The sequence below is a fragment of the Syngnathus leptorhynchus genome, chromosome 1 (assembly GCF_054491065.1).
Source record: "Syngnathus leptorhynchus isolate UIUO chromosome 1, UIUO_Slep, whole genome shotgun sequence".
In the NCBI taxonomy this organism is placed as follows: domain Eukaryota; kingdom Metazoa; phylum Chordata; class Actinopteri; order Syngnathiformes; family Syngnathidae; genus Syngnathus; species Syngnathus leptorhynchus.
In genome coordinates, this window is record NC_141195.1 from 7,918,539 (window position 1) to 7,937,404 (window position 18,866).

Genomic DNA, 18,866 nt, shown 5'->3' on the forward strand with positions numbered 1-18,866 from the left:
CTCACAATAATTAGGCACATAGATTTGAATGTAACACTTTTTTTTCAGTTTGCACATTTTCAAATTATCACGTATTCAACATTTCTATAAAATGACATTGCTCCATCACTGGTGAGATTATTTTTGGGACAGGCCTTCGGACCACATAAGGCTCTTCCTACAAGAATTTAACCACATTTCAGTAAACAAACAAAAGTGAAATCACAGAGCTCCATTGTCAGCACTGACACAAGAAAGAAAAAGTTAGTCGTGAGTCGTGCTTCGAAGTTCCAGAAGTAGTACTTCCTGCTGGCGCTGCAGTGGGCCCGGGGTGTGACGTCACGCTCCCAGAATGCACGGCTTCCAGCGCGGCGCCAGCGGCCAGGCCCAGACTCGAATAAACATCTTTTAAAGCCTTCATCTGTCCAAAATGTCCACGTGGAGGCCAAATGGAGCGCGGGGGAAGATCGCGGCGTTGTGCCAGGCGGTAAGAAACGTCCACTGTGTAAATGTTGACTTGAGTAGGACTTTTTAGCGCTTTTGCTAAAGTAATATAGAGAGTTAGCTCCCGCAACACAAACTCCGACACAACTTGGTGAAGCGCACGTCTATTGTTTTTAATTCGTCATTCTCTCACGGTTAAACTTTAAACATTTAGCCACAGCCTTGTTTGCACAAAGGTAACTCGATGTGGTGTTTTTCACGTCAACCAGAAGTGCGAACCTAACTCACATCCGCCACCGAGATTCACGAAGACAAGTTCGGTTAGCAGACAAATTTAGCCCAGGTCCGGTAAGTTGTGGTCACACATTCGCTGAAACTTTGGACTTTGCCCCTTCCGGTCAAGGACTAGTCAGCTATAATGACACATACATTTATTAAAAAAATCATACCCGATATACTCTATAATATTTGCTGATCGTTTTAACACAAGTTGCATACTTTTGACGGAGGCGAGTAAAGTGAACACGAACGTTGCTGCTTGTCTCCACAGGATGGCGCTGTAGATTGATTTCTTGCTCAGAGATCGTTCACTTTTCTGCTTGTAATTCTTGTAAAAAGTTAAAAGTATTGCGGCCAGGCTGCCATTATTAGAGATGCATAAATCATGCATTTGAGATCAAGGCTAAGATAAATTCCTGTCGAGTAAACATTGTCAACCTGTTGGTTGAGACTTATGGAATGCAATCCATCATGTTTGTGTTTTAGTTAAAGACCAAATTCAATGTTTGCTTTACAGTACACTTGGGACAAAGGTGGAGCGTGAACTGTGACGAAACCTGTGTTGTGAGCAACTTTTGTCCAAACATTTACAGACATTTAAAGTGGCGGGATGGGATGCATCTGGGATTTTCTAGACACTATCGTGTTGTGAACTCAGGCAGAACGGCAAGTTCATAGAATGACCTTAACAAAAGATTTCATTACAAGGTTCCAAGGACATGGTATAAAATTATGTATAATAATGAATGAGATCAGTGTCAACTGCTGCAAATGGTGCAGTACATTAATGCCAAAATTGGATAATGATTTTGGTCAATGTTTGAAGAGCCAATTAGTTATCACAATTATTGGCATATTATCATAATATGTCTGCAACATATTACCGGTGTGTGCAAAATTATAAAATCTGTTTTCCATGAACGTAAAGAACATCCGATACATGACATTTTATGCAATTTCCCGTTTAATTGACTTCCTTTGAGGACAGTGATGTATTTTGACTGTCTCAAAAATAGTTAATTGAAGCATTATAATTAGTCTGTATTAAATGTAATTGCAAGTTATTGCCAAAGTATTATTTTTTTAAATGAAATCGATTTTGGTGTATGAACTTACGTAAAGTGGCATGCGAAGCACTGTTCCTGCACCATGTTCCTGATGACTGTTAATCTGCATTCTTCTTACTGTGTCACCACACCCTACTTCAGACATGTGATTTCCTCGATATGGGGATGTATATTTTTTTTATATTTCAGGTCTTTTAAGATGTTGAGCTTCTTCTGCTGAACACCAACCGACTCTTGAGTCACCGGCAGAAATTATCCAAATTGCAGCCCACTAGGGTTGCTATGGCAGGTGCTGTCACCGAAACCAAGCGCTGGACACAGGCCTGTCCCATCAAGACAGGACAGACCACACGTCATTGTCACAAGAGATCATTAAGTAGTCAACAAAGTGCACTTAGTATTATTGCAAGCACACGGAGATAACCCAACAGCCTGAGATCAGAGAGTTGATGGCCAGCGACCTGTAGAATCCTCATGAGTGTTGCTTGCATCTGGTCCTACACGCTCAGTTTTTCAACGCAACCGGCATCGTCCCCTTGGGACAATGTTCCACCAGCAAGAACAACTAAAGGGTCAGCTGCAGGATAGCCACATAGCCAATAGGCAGCTTGGATTTCACTGCCAGGAGTGTGGGAAGCAATACAACACTCAGCTGGGTTACAGGCGCCACCTGGTGGAGGCTCACAGTGCCGTCGCGGGCCTGCCCTGCTCGGAAGGGGCACCGTCGCTGCTGGAGCACCTGGGTGCCGGCCATATTGATCGGCCACCTCCAGCAGAAGGCAACAGTAATGCGGTCGTGGCGGTGAGAGAGAGGAAATATTCCTGTGAGCGATGCGACCGACGTTTTTACACCCGCAAGGACGTACGTCGCCATGCCGTGGTGCACACGGGACGGCGCGATTTCTTGTGTCCTCGCTGTGCTCAGCGCTTCGGCCGCAGAGACCACTTGACCCGTCACTTGAAGAAGAGCCACGCGCACGACGCGGGATTGATACCGCTGGTTACAGCCAGTACTCCCGTGGCGACATCCACCACAACCACCCAGTGTCCCATAAAGGAAGCCAGCCCTTTAGCCTCGGATAGAAGCTCGTCCGCCTCCAAGGAACCCGTGGAGAACTTCACCAGGGACATGTTCAACTCCTACCCCATTAGCAACCCTGTCCCCGGGATGAGTCATCCGCACGGCCTCATGCAGGTGTCTTTGTCCTCAAGCATGAGCGTCGGTCGCCATATGCCTCCGCCGTCTCCTCACAACCACCATCATCACTTGCAGCCTCTGTCGGCGCCGCAGCAGCAGTCGTACGGCAGCATGCCCAGGTACCAGCAAGGATCTACCTCATATCCTCGCACTGACGTGGACAGTTTCCTGCTGGATCTGCAGGGTGCCCCTCACCTCAGCTCAGTCAACTCTTCTACCTCGACGTCCACCTCTCCTCAAAGGGAGATGCTCGCTGAAGGGATGCCTGTCGGCAGTGATCCCCACCTAGTGCCCAGGAATGCTCCTATCTCCTCAGCTGAGCTTTCCTGCACCACTAACATGGAACTCGGGCCACTGTTGGGCTTCTTGCCTTTCAGCCTGCCACCTTACAGCTCTCATGTAGGAATGGGTGGGCTGATGATGGGTTATCCCCCTGCTACCACCGCCACCTCCTCACCAACCTCTTCCACCGGGTTGTCCTCCCAGGCTTCAGGGCCTTTTACATTCTTCCAGCCTCCTCAGGCTCATGTGCCCCAGGGCCCCGTGGCCCACAACCATAGCCAACTACCTCAGGCATACAGCACTTCTGCTGTTAGCACTTCTAGCTCCTTACCTCATTACTACCAGGCATTTCAGCAATAAGCAGTTTTGTGTCCACAAACTACTCTTCACCTGCGTGTCTTTTTCCTGTCAAAGGTCAAATTATATCATTACCTCATTCACTGCCGTTGACGGCTATAGACGTCAAAGTTCCATTTTAACTGGGCTGGCAGTGAATGAGTTAACTCTTCAACATTTATGTGTCTTCTCCTTTTGTTGCTCTGATAGATTATTGGTGAACACAACAAATCACCTCATCAGTATTACCTCATTATTTAAAAAAGAAAAAGTAGCTTGAATGCACAAATGTTGTCTTTCTCACTACAATCAACAGAGTAGTTCATTCAAATCTACAAACAACAGTTAATGCACTTGATCCAGTTCTCACATATGCTATGTGGTGGCAACCTGCTTGAACATAACATATATCCAGTATAGCGCACACTCAGACATGTCACACATGTAAAGTCAGCTTGAAGCACTGCGTTCAAAGAGCCCACATCAGCATGGTGACACAAATTCCACTGAAATGCTTTTACCTTTTGTACCGGTTTGTTTCTGTAATCACAAATATAGAATGCACTTAAGTTTAGTCTTCACCATGACATACCTTTTCTTTTTAAATGGCTAATTCGCGTTAGTGATGGCATAGCGTTGTTTTTTTTTTTTTGTTCGATTCTCTGCAGACTAAAACGTTTGACCATGTTGTTTTGTGACAAATTTTCATTTAGTTACAATGGTTACTCCTTGACACCAAATATCTTTGAATATAAACTGACCAGCCGAAACATAATTGTTTGCACAGCAATGAATATCCGATACTAGAGCTGTATGCTCCTCTTCCAAGGGCGATGCTAATGAACAGTTGCACTGCGTCATAATGAGAGTTGTGACTGAATTGAACTTTATATTGGTTATGGCAGAATATTTGGTACAGTACTTGTTTTGGATAACATATTGTGCAAACAGTCATAATGTTATGATTACCTTAAAGTGGCGGTCCGTGTATTTAATTTCTTTAAAGAGGAGGTCAACTCCAACATTTTCGTTAAAATAATGTGTATGCCCTCATGGCATTGTGATTAATATTGCATTTATGGAATATGAATTAAATAGGCAAAATCCAACTGCTCTTATTCATCCCAGGGAGCGGCCATTTTGTCACTTGCTGTCGATAAAAAATGACTTCACAGTTGTTCTCGGGTCACAACCAATCACGGCTCATCTTAAAAAAAAATGGTGAGCCGTGATTGGTTGTGACCTGAGCACAACTGTGATGTCATTTTCAGTCGACAGCAAGTGGCAAAAAGGCTGCCCCCTGAAATGGATAAAAACTGGTAGTTTTCTTGTTTAAGTCATATTCCACCGTCAAAACATTCATCAGAACACCTTGTTTTGACTATTTGGGTTGGACAGAACAATTTATTACATAGACAACTTTGAGTTGACTTTCACTTTAAAGCTTCTGTTCTATGCCTTTCCATCTCTGACCATGCAGGCCTTCAGAGAGCTTGCAATCAGCAACTGTGGCCGTAGCGTGGCTATACACTTCTGTCTATAATGCCTAAATGTCTTATAGGGAACGTAGTTGGTCACTGTGCAAATAAGGAAGGTCCCCTCATGAGCTTGAGTGATACTTAAAATAAAATGCGTGGTTTCTTTCTTGGGGTGACGCTAATCCTATCATTCATCCAACTACAATTGCCATGGGGTCATTTACAGAAATCCAAAGTTTAAAGAACAAATTTTGATTTCATAGGAATTGTACTTTAAGAAACGTAGATATTTGGAAGTGTCCAAACAATATCTGCCTCACAAACCCACTGGGATGTTTTTCTTCTAAAGTGCCAAGATTTGAAGCAAAAACTTATAGTACATTCTGATCTGTTTGCCATTTGTATATGTTTTGAGGCAAAAATTGGGCGCTTAAACTGATTTGAGGTGAGCTGGAAGATTTTTTTTTAAAAAGTGTAATTTAGGTCCTCTTGGTGTGAGCAAGTATGATCATTGCTGTTTGGGCATAGCACAGCAAAACTATTCTAGACTTATGTGTAGCATTCATGACATTGTCGGCCATTTTTCCTTCAGCATATTGCTGGCTCTCCGGAGCTTTGAATGAAATTGGGACTTAAACCCACCTCCATATTGAAGACAATAGCCAATCCATTCTTTTTATAAGCTAGTCACACGGTCGAGATGAACGGATCCCAAGCGGGATTCCAGTAGTGGGAACTCCCTTCACGAACATTGCCGCAAGTCAAAACGACTGTTGTCATACCAGAATGAAGGCATGCAAAGAGAGAATTCTTATTTATCTCTTAAATCCGTTAACTCTGCTGATTTGACTGTTCCACTAGCATTGTCACTAGCCTCGGTGTTGCACCAATGTCAAATTGCTACTGCTGTGTGTCTCTCTCAGAGAGTGTCTAATCTCATGACAGGGTTAAAGCACTTATGACATTTCTTATATATAAAATTTTGTTTTATACCTCAAACACAGAAATAAGGGTTTCAGATTTTTCTTGATTTAGTTCTAGTCGTTTGGGCGCTTTTTCCATTTAGTTTTAAACTTTTGATGGTAGCGTTTATGAGTTAACTTTAATATAGTGGCAGACATTATTATTATATAATAAACATTCTACCTCTATCTTGTCATATCGTTCTGCAATATCATAAAGTGTTTAAAGCTGTAACAGACATTTTTACCACCGAAATTGATTTTGTTGAAATTGAACTTTGAAGGACAGGATACACACTCTGATCAGAGGTGTAGTCCACTGAATCAAGCATTGTTCTGTGTACTTGCCTTTAATGATATATCTACTTATTTACTACCTCAGAAGTGACAGGCAACTGCTTATCTGACTGCGGAGAAAATGTCTAGGGTTTAAAGTTTTGTTTGCTGTACAGTAGCTCCATAGATTAATGAGAAGTACCTCTTAGCGTAATATCACGTACAGGCTGTTTTCTTCTCATCTGACGTTTGTACCGCATCAACCTGTAATTGTTACACGTAGTAAAGCGGGGAGAATTCGGATACTTTGGATTCGCGGTGGGCGACGCCGGAGATGAACATGACTGCCACTTGTGTTACACATCTTTTAACTGAATCATGTTTTAGTATTTTTGTGTCAGCTAAAGGAACAGAATATTTTCAGATGTGAAAACAATGACAAATGCAGTACCCTTTTAATAGGGTTTTGTTGTATTTAGCATTTTAACAAGGCATACAACTAAATCGTTTTGCTGTCCTGAATGTACACACTGAAAGCTAAAAACAAACTGTTGAAAAAAAAAAAAAAACTTATCATGCAGTCCTTGCAGAAAGTCATTTCAATATGAACATTGTACACTTACTGTACACCAATATGCTACAAACGTAGGAAATGAATGTCAACCAGGCTTTGGTTTGAGGTACTGTACTTGGTAAGTTGCAAGGATTTCAAGTATTATGTAATGCCAACATGTAACACTGAGCTGTCTGCATTGTGTATAAGAAAACATACTGTGGTGCATGGTCAAATGTGTGTAAACAACTGATCTCATGTTTACTTTCTCCTGACTATGTAAAAACACGAGCCAGATTTCATTTTCCATCTGTGATTGTGAAATACAGTTATTAGTTTTTGGAATACTAAAAGGTTGGCTGTGAACAAAGCATTCTCATTTTTCTTAGTTGTTTGCATTATCACTTCATAGCAATTTAGACCAAGGAAGGAAGGTTAATTGTTTTTTTCTTGTCTAAGCAAAACAAAATAAATATGTAGAATTACACCAAGTTGCTGTGTTTTTAAATTGGAGCAGTGTGGGCCAACGAGTTTGCAAAAGACGATTGGGGTGAAAGGGGACAACATACTTGAAAAATAACTCTTGAGTGTACGCACTGCAATTGTGTGGGCACTCCCTGCTGACGTGTGGGCAACTTTCGTGGCATAATTCCCCAAATTATACATTTTATTTTGAATATTTTGGGGGGGACGGGGGGGGGGGGACGATGCGATGTAGTGAAACCGCAAGAAACGGACCACGATGTAGCGAGGGATTACTGTATACCGCAGAAACTACTCCGGAACAGCAGGTGGCAGCATTTGTAATGGGTGCATAATAGAGAACGAACCCATCCCGGAAAAGGCCGAGGGGGCGTCCGTGTAAGTGCGGCACAAGTGACACAAGTGGCGTTATCATTCACTTTCAGGGCATCGTATTAGAACACCGGCTCCTACCAACTTATTTTTGAGTGGATCCGATAGCACTGTGCATTGAGCGACAAGAATAGCTTTGTGTCCGTTTCGCTTATACCCGGACGTGCGTGCTAACGCTACTTCTAAATTGGCAGGCGTTTATCCATCGTAGTCACCGCTAAGTAAAGAGACTAGGATGCAAGTGGATTATTCGTAAAGAGCGAGCCCTATCTACGGTAAGTCGGCCGGGATGGCAATAGTATTCATTTCCGTTTGACGCAAATCAAGTTGCTGCTAGTTGCGGTTTGCCCTCTAAATATTCACCCCATTGACATGCTGGTTGGGCCTCAGAAAGTAATCGCAAATTACGCCACGATAATATTTATCTCTTGATTGATTTCAACTAAAACGTCAGATCTTGTTATACATTTTCATTTTTACTGTGGCTGCACGACCAGCTTCTCTCTCATTGTCTAAATGTATGGCGTTTGGTTTATTCAAATTAATCTACGTCACGGTAAATTTATTTGTGACGCTGCATAACTTTATTCAAAGTAGCAATTGTTCCTGATTCACGTGGGCAAATATTTTTCAAAATCTGTGTGTCTGTATGTTCAGTGTTATTTCACAGGCATTCTATTTGACAGGTCCAGAATGTTCTGATTGTAACTTGGCCAATAAAAACTCTTGGAATGTCAAGTGCTCAGACTTAACACTTCCTCAGGTTTTGCCCGTTTTTCAATGACAGCTTACAAATGATTCCTACAAGTTTGTTTCACTTGCTTTTCCTCCATCCAGTGCCATGTCTCTGGTTTTCCCACGACCCAACACCAACGCAGTCCACGGCAAGAAGGATAAGAGACTAATGGCGGAGGTGAACGCGTCGCCACTCAAGCATTTTGTCACCGCAAAGAAGAAGATAAATGGGATCTTTGAACAGTTAGGGGCCTATATTAAGGAGAGTTCATCATTTCTCGATGGTAACTTTGATTCTTTTGTAATTTGGGCATTATGATTGCTTCGTTGAGTATCACGAAATGTCAGACAACCTGTATAGTTTTGCAAATGTTTTAGTTGTGCATAACATGATTTATTGTCCACTCTACTAGATGTTCACAAAAATGAAGAGCTGGATCCAGTCACTACGGAAGAACAGGTGCAGGAGGTTCGAAGTTACCTTACCAAGGTGGCAGGGATTGGAGAAGTGCTCGCTCGGAGACATATGAAGGTGGTGTTCTTTGGAAGGTATGTATCTCTTTTCACAAACTCACATCACAACTTGTTTCATGTGTTCTAAGAACAATGGATTTTCAAGTGTTATGACATTTTACTAGGCATCTCATTGTATTTGACAATTTCCTGGCATGCAAGACCTTTTCTTTACTTACAGTTTAATTTTTGTTTTCTAGGACCAGTAATGGAAAAAGTTCGGTCATCAATGCCATGCTGTGTGACAAGGTTTTGCCTTCTGGTATTGGACACACCACAAACTGTTTCTTGAGGGTGGAGGGAACGGATGGGAACGAAGCTTTTATTCTGACCGAAGGCTCTGAGGAGAAGAAGAGCATTAAGGTTGGGAGAACTGAGTTATTTATTTATCTAGCTATCTTTTAATGGAAGTGGGTATCACAACCCAACTTTGCTTGTGTTAACATTTCCAGACAGTGAACCAACTGGCACACGCTCTCCACCAGGATGAGGACCTGGATGCAGGCAGCTTGGTCTGTGTCATGTGGCCTAAAGCCAAGTGTGCGTTGCTCAGGGATGATCTGGTCTTGTTGGACAGGTCAGGCATATCTTATATTGTAGACATGCATCACTTGGTATGCCATTTTAATGTTTCTTTTAATTCATATACATTCAGTCCAGGTATTGACGTGACCACAGAACTTGACAGCTGGATCGACAAGTTCTGCTTGGATGCAGATGTGTTTGTACTTGTGGCAAACTCCGAGTCAACACTGATGCAGACGGTGAGATAAGACAAGATCTATTCGGTCATCAATCCTTGCCTCCTGCCGTCCCTTCTTTCCTTTCCTTTCTGCCTTGGTCATACCTTTCAGCATCAACTATGTCTCTGCAGGAGAAGTCATTTTTCCACAAAGTCAACGAACGACTTTCCAGTCCGAACGTCTTTATCCTTAATAACCGTTGGGATGCCTCAGCCTCTGAACCTGAATACATGGATGAGGTTAGTCAGATGTACTTGTGTTACTATCACATCACTGTATAAACAATATGGCTTCTCAAGTGTGCGCAGCTCCTAAATCTTTTTTTTTTTTTTTTTTATTGCCAGGTGCGGAGACAACATATGGACCGCTGTACCAATTTCCTTGTGCACGAGCTTGGTGTTGTGGATCAAGCTCAGGCCAGTGACCGCATCTTCTTCGTGTCTGCCAAGGAGGTTCTCCAGGCACGTGTGCAGAAAGCTCAAGGAATGCCTGAAACTGGTGAGATTGGACAATCACGCGCTAATCTCCAGGTTCTAATTATTTCAATTAACCGTTTAAAGGTCAGTGGGGATTTCCCTACTTTAACTGTGACTTGAGGACACGTCATTTAAAGGCAAACACAATGCTACAAGACTTTCAGTTTGTCCTTATTACACTCAATACAGCCAGTTTATTTCTCTCTATTCTTCTTTATGTATTTGCACAATATGGTGTCATTTTTCTTGATTATTTTCTTTACGGTGATTATGTCACAAATAGTGGTTTTTGGGGTGCTGGATTGGATGATTTGCAATTCAATGGGGAAAATTTATTTGATATACAAGTAAAGAGCTTGCTCAAGGAACACGTTAAACTCATAAATCACTACTGCTGTAGTTTATTGTCAAGTCTTTGTAACCTTGAAACATCAGAAGAACTGAGAATTGTATGTATAACCTAAAAGTGTATTGTGCCTTTTTTTTTTCTTCAATTATTTTACTGTACAGCATAGTGATCAATTTGAAATAATTTTCCTCAAAAGCCTTTCCCAGACCCAAATTGTCTATTAAATGGAATTTTGTTGTCCTGTTTCAGGTGGCGCTCTTGCTGATGGATTTCAAGCTCGAATGTTTGAGTTTCAGAACTTTGAGAGACGATTTGAGGTAAGGCTAAAATTTGTAACCACGTAAAAGCATTTCTTAAGGGGAAACCTTCATGAGCCTTGTTATAAAATGTTTGCGTCAAATATTTCAAACAATGTAGGTGTCTAATCCAAGCAATTTTAATCACATTTGTTTATTTCTTTTTGACTCCTCAGCCAATTTAGATCAAATTATTTTGAACACCATAGTGACACAATTCATATCGTAGTCTCTTTTAAACCACATTTATGTGACGTAAACTTCAACTGCATCTTTAATAGTATGCTGTCGTGACTATTGTGTGTAGGAGTGCATCTCTCAGTCAGCGGTGAAGACAAAGTTTGAGCAGCATACAGTGCGGGCCAAGCAGATCTCGGAAGCTTTGCGGCACATCATGGACGCCGTGCACATTGCTGCACAAGAGCAGAGGTCCGTGTGGCATTTTAGTCTCTCACCTGTAAACGTAGATTTGACATCAGTTAATTCTTTGACCTTTGTTCCATTGTAAAAACGTAGTATTGGTTGCATAACAATCGGTTGTATTTTCAGGACGTCTTTGGTGTCCTTCCTTTATGGAAATGAATATTTATATGCACGCAAATCTCTTTGGAACACAATAAATAACGCTTTTGCTCCAAATTGTGTATGATTATAGGGTCTACTGTCTTGAGACCAAAGATGACCGTCAGGACCGACTGGAGTTTATAGACAAGCAGTTGGATCTTCTGACTATGGACTGTAAGTCCAGGATCAAGAAAATCACGGAAGAGGTGGAGAGACAGGTGAGCACCTACATACTTCTAACACTTAAATGGAAACTTTAAGTAAACCGTGTTTGTATATGTTTACATTGAAGTAATGTAATACATATAAGCCAAATTCCCTGTTTATCTCCAGGTTTCCAATTGCATGGCAGAAGAAATCAGGAAGCTTCACGTGCTGGTGGATGATTTTCACATGGACTTCCACCCGTCACAAGTTGTTCTCAAAGTCTACAAGAAAGTGCGTTTCAGCATGGTTCTTTCCTAAGATTTATGAAACGTGAACAAGTTTGGATACTCCGATCCACACCGTCAAATGTATTATATTCTGAATCTTATATTTTGCTAGGAGCTCCACCGGCACATAGAAGAGTGTCTGGGCAAGAAAATGTCAGACAGATGCTCCACCACAATTAGCACAGCTCTTCAGACCACACAGGCAGAAATGATAGGTAAAGTGTCATACCATAGTATCAAATGCGAGAATGACAGACTATAGCAGTGGAATGATTTGCAAGTGTAACGCAGCCTAAATTTGATATTGTTTGTGCATTCATCACATCAGTGAAATATTTATATCCTCCATGTGTCATGCAGAGGGTCTGAAGCCTCTTCTACCTAACCCAGCCAGAGAGCAGGTGGACAAGCTGGTTCCTCGCCAGTGTTTCAGTCTAAGTTATGACCTGGCTTGTGATAAGCTTTGCAGCGACTTCCAGGAGGACATCAGCTTTCACTTCTCTTTGGGCTGGACCATGTTGGTCAACCGCTTTTTAGGGCCCAAAAACACTCGACGGGCCCTCATGGGCTACAGTGATCAGGTAACTCCCGACAGTAACACACATTTGATAATGTACACAAAACAATTGCTGCCTTTATGTGTAAGGTATAATTAAGGAAAAATGTACAAACTTTTAATAGTTTGCAATGAATCGGGGGAAAAAAAAACAGGTTTAATTGCACAACTTGGCCGGCAGGGGGAACACTTTACAAAGTATCATCTGACACTATTTGAAGTCGGGTCTCCTTTTTTTAATTCCCACTTGATGGCAGTAAAGACTTATCTTTTTCTTTTTGACATTTTCTGGCGTTCTCCCAGGTGTAAAAAGTCATGGCAGAATGAAAGATGGATGTCATTTACTTTCTATTCTAATAATGAGTTTGGACACATTCTACATTCTCCTCATTTGAGGAATGAAGACAAGGCTTTCCAGTGGTGGTGACACCATACACTCGTTACTGTATGACAATTCTGGCCTCTTGAATAGTCCGTTATGGTCTAAATCAGACTGCTGGAAGAACTAATTGGGAAAGAACTACAGGTCGGAATTTGGAAAATCCTGTGCTTTTATTTTTGTACACAGGTGGGGCATAAATTTCAGTTTCAAGCACTCAGCTGACCGCATTTGCAAATGCTGTGGTTTATTTAGTTTTATTCCCAATGAAGGCTGCTTAAATATTGCCAAGTTAAGACTCATGGCAGTAGTGATGTTAAAGCGTAGTATTTGTTAATTAAAGTGGATACTTTTTAATATTGTATATTTGTTTCCACAGCTTTTTTTTTCTGTAATTTTTTTGTTTTGTTTTTTTGCGTGGATTTAAACATTTTGAACATTACATTTATATTCAAACTATTAAGCACATTCCAATTTGTAACCTTGTCTGGACAAAATGAAAGTGGAAATAACAAAAGACACAATGGTCTTTAGTTTGGTCACAAACTAAGAAAGTCAGCTTGTTTTTGAAAGTAAAATTGTCCTTCTGTTTGGAAATATATGGAAAGCAGAACAAAAGTCCAGAAAAATGGAGCTAGCCCCATTCATCCCTCGTTTTTGCCATTAATTAACTATTTGCAACCATGTCATTAAATGCTCCTCTTCCAGATCCCTCGAACTTTGGCACTCACTCCTGTCAGCGCCAGCATGCCTCCATTCCCACAAAACTCCATGACTCAGGAGGAGCTGATGGTTTCCATGGTGACCGGACTTGCCTCCCTCACTTCCCGGACCTCCATGGGTGTCCTTGTCGTTGGTGGTGTGGTGAGGAAACAAACTCTCAAAACTAATTTGAATGATTAATGGCAAACATTGAACAACTGCCCCGCCCATGAAAAAAAAGCGATTATAATAACCTCTGTTAATGCTTATACAATATTATTAAAGTCTTATCAAGTTTGTTTGTGTGGGGTCAAATCCGGGCTCTGTCCTTCCTCTAAGTTTTTATGATCTCTCTGTTCCTGCTTGAGGCCTCCCACAGTCCAAAAATAGAATGTTTATTGATTACTCCATTGCTTGTTTATATTTGCCCCTGCGATTGGCTAGCAAGCGGTCACGGTTCAGCTCAACCGTGACCCCAACCAACAGGATAGAAAATGGATGGCTGGATTGACATTTGGCTGAGTCTTCTTGCGTCAAAATCGTTTTGTTGGTGTGTGCAGATCTGGAAGGCCGTGGGCTGGCGTCTGATCGCTCTGTCTGTGGGTCTCTACGGGCTCCTCTTCGTCTACGAGCGCCTCACCTGGACGACAAAGGCCAAAGAGCGTGCGTTCAAGAGACAGTTTGTTGACTACGCCAGTGAGAAGTTGCAGCTCATTGTCAGCTACACCGGATCCAACTGCAGTCACCAAGTCCAGCAGTGAGCGTTCAAACACTTTTTAGTCATGTGGTTTGAGTCGTGATTGTTTTTTAACCATTCTTTGTGGATGTGTTTGTTTGCGCGCTGCGTGCGGACATCAAGAGAGTTGGCCGGGGTGTTTGCACAGCTCTGCCAGCAGGTAGACGTGACTCGGCAGAATCTTGAAGATGAGATCACTGACATGAATGGCAAGATTGAGCTGTTGGATACCATGCAGAGCAAAGCTAAGCTGCTACGGTAAGAAGCACGAATGAAACACGCGTGGAGGTCAGCTGGGCAAATGATCAAGTCATTAAGAGATTTGGGAACTGTTTGAATTCCTCCATGTAATAGCAATGCTGCTTATGCATTTTTTTGATTTTTTTTTTTTTTCTTCTACCCTTTACTTCCCTTTGACTAGCCAAAACTGTGTCCACAGTTTGCAAATTCAATCCATGTTAAGTATTCAAATCAGTATTTAGATCTGCTACGCTTGCGTGAGCATACTCATCATTGCTTTCAGTGCAAACTTCAAGTCGAAGGCCATCGAATCCTAATGTTCTGGACTTTTTTTTTTTTTTTTTTTGCAGTGGCACTCACACGAATTCGGTCTCTTTGATACCGTGTGTGCTGTTTATTCTTACAGCAATTTTGGCGGTTTCAATTTTCCTTTCTTCTGCCTTCCTGAACTTGAAGTGGTCAGTTCATCGAGTAGCTAACAGTTCTCCAATTTAGAAGCAAACTGTTGTTGCTTCAAGCTGTTTGTCACTTCCGGCAGAGGTTCTGTACAACTGACATACATTAACCAAAAGCCATCACATATTTTGATCACCATTTGTCAGGGTGGGTGCTGCTTGTACTGTAAACTGCTTCAGTCAAGCAAATTTCACAGCATGTTTTGGATGACTCAGTTCAAACTAAGTCACTGCATCATTCCCACTGTGTGTGTGTGTATTTGTTTTTTTGTTAGGAACAAGGCGGGCTGGCTGGACAGCGAGCTCAATATGTTCACCCAGCAGTACCTTCACCAAAGCAAGTAAAGCTGACACAGGAGCCACCTGAAAACAATCGAACAATACACTCCTGAATCTTTGGGCGTATCTACTAAAATGTTTGCCTCTTATTTGTTCCAAGAAAGGGTGCCCATTTGATTATTTATTGATGACACTTTAGTGACTATGATATATGAGTTTCAATGTAGTTGGCAAATGTGATGCTGCTAAAAGTTATTTAAGCAATTGGGACTAGCTTGGAATGCAACTTGTTAAAAATGTAAATGATGAGACACAGAAAGGGAAAGAGGACATGTCAAATTCTGTGGGAATAGAAAGGGAATCCGGTGTCATTGTACATTAACCACATGAGGTACAAGAAGAAAAAGCAGCAGGTATATATCAATAACTCGAGAAAAAGGTGCATCCATTTAATAATCGTCACTATTAAAGGACAACGTAGAACAATTTTGAATGATCATGTACTCTGCTGTGCTTACTTTGTGGTCTGTATGTTTTATGTTCAAATCAGTGCAGTGCTTAACAATTTTTTTTAGACCATTATTGTTATTTGTCTCAGAGAGCACATAAAAGTGCTTTAATCTAGACTTTTTTTTTTTTTTTTTTTTAACATTCAATGAACTTTTTATGTTCTAACCGGAGTTTGGAATTAATCACAATCTAGGCTTCACCGAGAAATTTGAATTGAGTAAGCATAACATTCGACCGCAACTGAAGAATTCAAACAAATAGACCGACTTTGGTTAATGAGCTTTTCCTGTGCATTAACATTACCGAAGCATAAAAATGATTTAGGTGATTACCATTACTGTCCATTTATGACAGCTATGGGGGGAAAGAAATTCGCAATGGGTGGTCAAATAAATTTGTTAAGCACTGTAGATATTTCCCCTGAGTGTCTCCTTAACCTGTTGAGCCTCTTTCACACCCTTTCCCACCTTTCACCTGCCTGTTGTCTGTATTTATGCAAAGTTTCTTGGACAGTGGACAGACATGTTTATCTTCTCCTTGCGTATTGTCTTCCCCACTGGATTCTTAGATGAGATTTCAACCATTGTTTTGGTTTTGTATATAGATGTAGAAATATTTAAAAATACAGGACTTGTATGTCAACATGAAATGATATGGCACATATCTAAAGGATTTTGATCACAATTAAAATGCCACTCTGAAACAATTGTAATAGTGCCGTTTTTTTGGAGGTAGCCAATAATTGTGTCTAAAGCAAAGTGAAATCACGTTATCCTATTTTATGACTTGCGTTGGTGTTTTGTCTAAACATGAGACGAAACTCTTTTCAGGTATTTCTGTCACGATGCACGTTCTGTTGCTTTCCTTTGGCGATAACATTGGTCAAGCTCTCAGCGCAGCTTCAATGAGTTTTTACAAGTCTTTGCCATTTCTTTCTATTCATATCCCAACAAAGAACCCCATTCACATACGCACGCACACATACAAAGGCACAAGTGACCCTATCATCTCCAATAGAAGCCTTGACGACAAGTACTTTTTGTCTGCTTTTAATCTCACCTCACAGTTGGCCGAGTGAAAGTAAATTGTGGAGTACTTGATAATACTGGTCACTGGAAATAATTATTTTTTCTCTGGCACTTTTACATGCTTGTGGATTTTTTTTATATATACTAGGATCAATACCTTTTCTTTATTTTAGCTTTATTTGAACGCATGCGTTCAAATCTGATGGTCATTATCTTGTCGCATCACTCTCCTACCACTGCCAAGAAAGTAAACTACATTATTCTATGATCACATATCATTTGCTTGCATTCCTGAAGAGAAATTATGTTTTAGTGGTTGAAGGTTATGCTTGAGTTAAGAAAGCTCCAGTCAATCAGCTCAAATTTGGGTATATCAATTCAGTTTGATTTTTTATTTCCTCCTGTGTAAAACATTGGGAATTAATTGAAAATTATGGAGGGTATCAAATTAATGATGCCAGATTATTTAATGACGGGTAGTCTAATACATCTGTATATTTACATCAGTATGTTCACACTCTGTAAGTTTGTAAAATATTGGGAATTTATTGAAAATTAAAGTGGGCATCTAATAATTTAATGATGCCAGATTATCATTTCATGATAGGTGGTCTAATACATCTATATATTTACATCAGTATGTTTGTACTTGCACTTGAAAGCTGTTAAAAGTAAAAGGAAGGAGGGGTTGTCAGGATTTACTTATTCATTTTATTTTTTGACTTCAAACAAGTTTGGGATTAATTGCGGAAAACGTTAACGGCTAATTTCCATCAGCGGAAATGTAAGCATTTAATATGTGCCTGGTCTCCAAGATGTAATATGTGGCCTAAATATCCCGTGGCACAAACTTCTATTTATTAGCTTTGCTTTTTTTGTATTTTTATCTTTTGGAAGCAGTTGTATCAGTTCATTTTTCTGTTGTGGCGTCCACATTAGCCTTGTAATGATATGCTTTGTAGCTTCATAAAAGGCAAAGTCAAAGTATCTTTGATGTTTAAAATTATATTTGACATTACAAAAAAAGAAAAAAAAACTGTCCAAAAGAAGTCATATAATACAAACATTGTACCAAATGCACCAAATGTATCTCGTGCAGACTTGCCATTCAACAAATCAGCAGCCTGATCGTCATCATGCTATCCACTAATACTCCTGTGAAAAATTGCTGGATGAATAGATGCTTCACACATCTATTTAGCAAACAAAATGCATCTTGCATGGTGGACATGGGTTACCCGATCAACAAAATGGCAACATTGATCGTGGAGGTGGCCCTCAGCCTCATGAAGGTCCCATGGTCTGCTGGCCTTGTGAGACTTTCTTGTTCCCGCTGTAATCGCCTGTGAAAAACAAGTTAGCGATGCTCTACACAGCCTCCCAACACAGTAGGAAAAGAAAAAAAAAAGGAATTAAACCATGGGAAATTAGACATGTTTCCACAGGATTGCCTACAAATCTTGGCTATCTTTATTTTTGTGATTCGCTTTGGCTTCAGAATGATTTGTTGAGCAATGCTAAATCGAGGCGCATCACAAAGGGATAAGACTTATCTTCTTTTGACCAATGTAGCACATGTTCTGCCTAATTAATTTCCCCCTTTAACCTCTATGGCTCACACGCAATTTGGGGCCAGGATGCAAAACAATTTGACTCCCAATTGCTCGGCACGCACATTGGATTTTGTTCAATAAAGTGGCGAAAGGCCTCTGCAAAGCTAAGCACTGTGTTTGTCTAGCAAAATAGCCAATAATCTTAATTACTGAGATTTGTCTATGGTGGGCAAAACTGTCAATGACACCCCACAATTTGTAAATGAAGTTTGAAATGATATGGGGTGGGTTAAAAAATGACCTCCATTTAAAATTGTATTAGTGTTTGAGCTAATGTTTGTCTTTCACTGATTGAGCAATCTCCATGCTTTGCAATATGCAATATGGACCACCCCATGAAACCCAGGCAAAAGACTGAGGCGGCAGAATAAAACATCTTCATTGAAGAAATGGTGTGTGAGATCCCAGAATATTTGAGGAAAGAAACAAGCAGGCGAGAACAAGATAAGAACAAGCTGTTTCTATGTACTCTGAACGGAGTAATTCTTAGACAGTGGTTGAGGGCCCAAAAAGTGAGTCACGGGCCATTTTGTGGACAGCTAATAAGAT

The 18,866-nt window shown here is 40.8% G+C and overlaps 2 protein-coding genes across 4 annotated transcripts; both read left to right on the forward strand.

Annotated features, from left to right (window-relative positions):
* The first annotated feature begins 316 nt into the window (after positions 1 to 316).
* On the forward strand, positions 317 to 16,374 carry mfn2 (mitofusin 2). 3 transcript variants are annotated; one of them, XM_085909695.1, is made up of 18 exons: positions 317 to 466; positions 8,547 to 8,728; positions 8,858 to 8,993; positions 9,158 to 9,320; positions 9,410 to 9,534; positions 9,613 to 9,721; positions 9,832 to 9,939; positions 10,045 to 10,198; positions 10,775 to 10,842; positions 11,129 to 11,250; positions 11,477 to 11,603; positions 11,719 to 11,823; positions 11,932 to 12,034; positions 12,180 to 12,400; positions 13,463 to 13,618; positions 14,017 to 14,213; positions 14,316 to 14,450; positions 15,163 to 16,374. In XM_085909695.1, exons 1-18 carry the CDS (start codon positions 429 to 431, stop codon positions 15,230 to 15,232), a joined length of 2,319 nt encoding a protein of 772 aa, XP_085765821.1. In that variant the 5' UTR covers positions 317 to 428; the 3' UTR covers positions 15,233 to 16,374. The 3 variants fall into 3 exon arrangements, with proteins under 3 accessions (XP_085765821.1, XP_085765830.1, XP_085765839.1); XM_085909704.1 differs by lacking the exon at positions 317 to 466 and adding an exon at positions 4,866 to 4,904; XM_085909713.1 differs by lacking the exon at positions 317 to 466 and adding an exon at positions 7,683 to 7,984.
* Positions 319 to 4,753, forward strand: LOC147061724 (zinc finger protein PLAGL2-like). The gene is made up of 2 exons (XM_085909726.1): positions 319 to 466; positions 1,959 to 4,753. Exon 2 carries the CDS (start codon positions 2,314 to 2,316, stop codon positions 3,607 to 3,609), a length of 1,296 nt encoding a protein of 431 aa, XP_085765852.1. The 5' UTR covers positions 319 to 466; positions 1,959 to 2,313; the 3' UTR covers positions 3,610 to 4,753.
* Positions 16,375 to 18,866: the final 2,492 nt, after the last annotated feature.